This window comes from Juglans regia, chromosome 8, assembly GCF_001411555.2.
Source record: "Juglans regia cultivar Chandler chromosome 8, Walnut 2.0, whole genome shotgun sequence".
Classification (NCBI taxonomy): domain Eukaryota; kingdom Viridiplantae; phylum Streptophyta; class Magnoliopsida; order Fagales; family Juglandaceae; genus Juglans; species Juglans regia.
In genome coordinates, this window is record NC_049908.1 from 4843602 (window position 1) to 4846134 (window position 2533).

Genomic DNA, 2533 nt, shown 5'->3' on the forward strand with positions numbered 1-2533 from the left:
TTAATTTCGCTCTCAACTCGAAAGGGAGACCTGATTTATACAAGATACGTAGTGGTCCTCAAAGCACTGGGGCTTAGCCAAATGCCGATGCTCAGTCAAATATAAAGAATTTGTGCAGTAAGTTGGTTTGGGTTAACATTGATTGTAGAATTTAGATTTGGAAAAACAAAATTTTAAATTTCTTTTTTCTTTTTTTTTTTTTAAATAAAACCAACATTCATATATTTGAGAAAAAACTAGTTCAGACAATACATCAGATCTGATACATATATACAGGATACAAAGTCTACTCACTTGCAGAACGAATTAGCACTTGATTAATCATTTTGTCTAAATTCGCGTAAGAGGAGCCAATGGGTTTACTTGTGGCGGCCTCCTCCGCCAACCTCTTCCATTCTTCAGCTTTCTTTCTCAACTCTCTCCCCTTTTCTCCCTGCATCAGCTCTCTCACAAGGCTCTCTATTTTCTCCCTGCTTGCATCTCCCTCAATCTCCATGCCCACCCCCCATTCGTTGCAAGAGAACCTACAATTGGTTTGTTGCTCAGCAAAGAACGGCCAACAGACCATTGGCACTCCGCTGCTCAAGCTTTCAATCGTGGAATTCCATCCGCTATGCGTCAGAAATCCTCCAACCGACGGATGGCTGAGAACTTGTTCTTGAGGACACCAACTTGCTAAAAGACTCCTTTCTTTGGTCTGTGCCAAGAACTCAGGTGGAAGAATGGACAAATCACTCTCCACGAGATCAGGCCTTATAATCCACAGGAATGTTTGATTACTATTTGCAAGTCCCCAAGCAAAATCAATTAATTGCTTGCTTGTCATAACCGTTATGCTTCCAAAATTCACGTAAACAACGGAGTTGCATTCTTTTTTGTCCAGCCATTCCAGACACGAATATTCTTCTTTCCATAGGTTTGATCCAATTGATTTATATTCACCATCCGGGATCTGGTTTACGAGAAGTTGTAGGGGACCGACGGTGTAAATGTGGGGAAACATGGATGAAAGTGAGTCCAAAACTTCTTGTTCTAAGGCCTCAAACGTATTAAAGATAAGAGCAGAAGCCTTTCGAGCTCTCTCGGTTTCGACCATCGCAAAACTTAACATATATTCATCAGGATCTGTGGTTCTAATGAAGCTTGGAAGATCCCTGAAACGGATACCTTTCATACCAGGAATCCAATCTATGACCATATCCAAATACCCATTGGTTAAATAACTCGCATCTGCACATCAAAGAAATTGCACAATCGATACATCAGATCAGTGAAAGAACCGAAACAGCTCTGGAATTTAATGCCAGAGTCGTGTGTTTTCTTCTCATATATATAGCTGAAGTTTGTTACAAGAGATAGGATTTACAAGAATTTAAATACAAGTGTGCAGAATAATACGGAAGAACAACGTAAAGAGAAAACAGAGGAAAACAGAATTCTCGCGTCCAGCACCAGACTTCCTTTCCTTTCGGCAAGCTAATTATTTTGAATTTTGGTTGTTACGGTTTGAGCCTTATCCTTATCAATCAGTTCATGCCAATACTCAAAGTTCTACTTACAAGCTTAGTGTTTAGCCGAAGATGAAACGAGAATCAGCGGCTATGAAAATAAAAGAATGAAGTTATGCTTGAATGATAAGTTAGTTGCAGTACCTTTGAGTGGTGTTAGACCTTCCTCCACGAGACGGCGATATTGAGCGTAACCCATGAAACCACAGGCGCTGGTCGTCCAGAAAAGAACCTCAGGGACGCCCAGTTCTGCTGCTGCGTCAAGAGTGAAACTCATGACACCGTCGGAAACTATGCAAGAGACTGGGGGGACGTTGGACGAAGAGGTGTCGTTCAGTTTCTGAAGAAGGTTTCTGAAGGGAGTTAAGCAATGTTTTTTCGTGGATTCGCAGAGGGACGGAATGTCCTGGGTCGCTTCGGCATCGGACTCAGGAAGGCCGTCGGGAATTGTTGTGAATCGGAAGGAGGGAAGGCCGTCGAGAGAGTTGGGACCTCGGGATTTGAGGAGACGTTTGTGGTTGAACTCTGAGTTGACGAAAGTGATATGAAAGCCTCTGTAGTGCAGGAGTTTGGCCAACTTTAGCATTGGGTTTATGTGGCCTTGAGCTGGGTAGGGGATGCAGACTGCATGGGGCTTCTCCATCAATTAGGCCTTGGGAATCAACACAGTCTCTCTCTCTCTCTCTCTGCACAGATCAATTGAAAATGGGATAATCTTGACGAGAGAATTGGCATTGTCTTTATAGGGCTAGCAAGTGAAATTACCCGACTCTCCTTTCCCACCTCAGCTGCCAGAGTTTTGGAAGTCGACCTGAAATCTTTAATTGTATCAATCCAAAACGTAATGAGCCGGCAATCTACGGCTCTCATGTCATTGAATGTACAAGACAAAGCTACAGATAAATAAAGATGTCAGAACGGAACTAATATAATATTTCTATTACTAATTATGGAAATGCGTACATCAAAATCAGATTCGTTTTCGAAAAAGGATTTTTATTTTTTAAAAACATCTCATCTCATCT

At 41.8% G+C, this 2533-nt stretch overlaps 1 protein-coding gene across 1 annotated transcript; it reads right to left on the bottom strand.

Moving 5' to 3' along the window:
- Nucleotides 1-240: 240 nt before the first annotated feature.
- LOC109007281 (7-deoxyloganetin glucosyltransferase-like) lies at nt 241-2239 on the bottom strand. The gene is made up of 2 exons (XM_018986897.2): nt 1653-2239; nt 241-1230 (listed from the first exon to the last, which is right to left on the bottom strand). The coding sequence occupies exons 1-2, from the start codon at nt 2149-2151 to the stop codon at nt 287-289; spliced, it is 1443 nt and encodes a 480-aa protein (XP_018842442.1). The 5' UTR covers nt 2152-2239; the 3' UTR covers nt 241-286.
- Between the last annotated feature and the right edge of the window lie 294 nt (nt 2240-2533).

Excerpts from the sequence above, each read along its gene's own strand:
- LOC109007281 (XM_018986897.2), bottom strand. The coding sequence starts at position 2,151 with ATGGAGAAGCCCCATGCAGTCTGCATCCCCTACCCAGCTCAAGGCCAC. Across the intron at positions 1,231-1,652 it reads AGGTCTAACACCACTCAAAG|ATGCGAGTTATTTAACCAAT; the intron begins GTACTGCAACTA and ends TTTGATGTGCAG.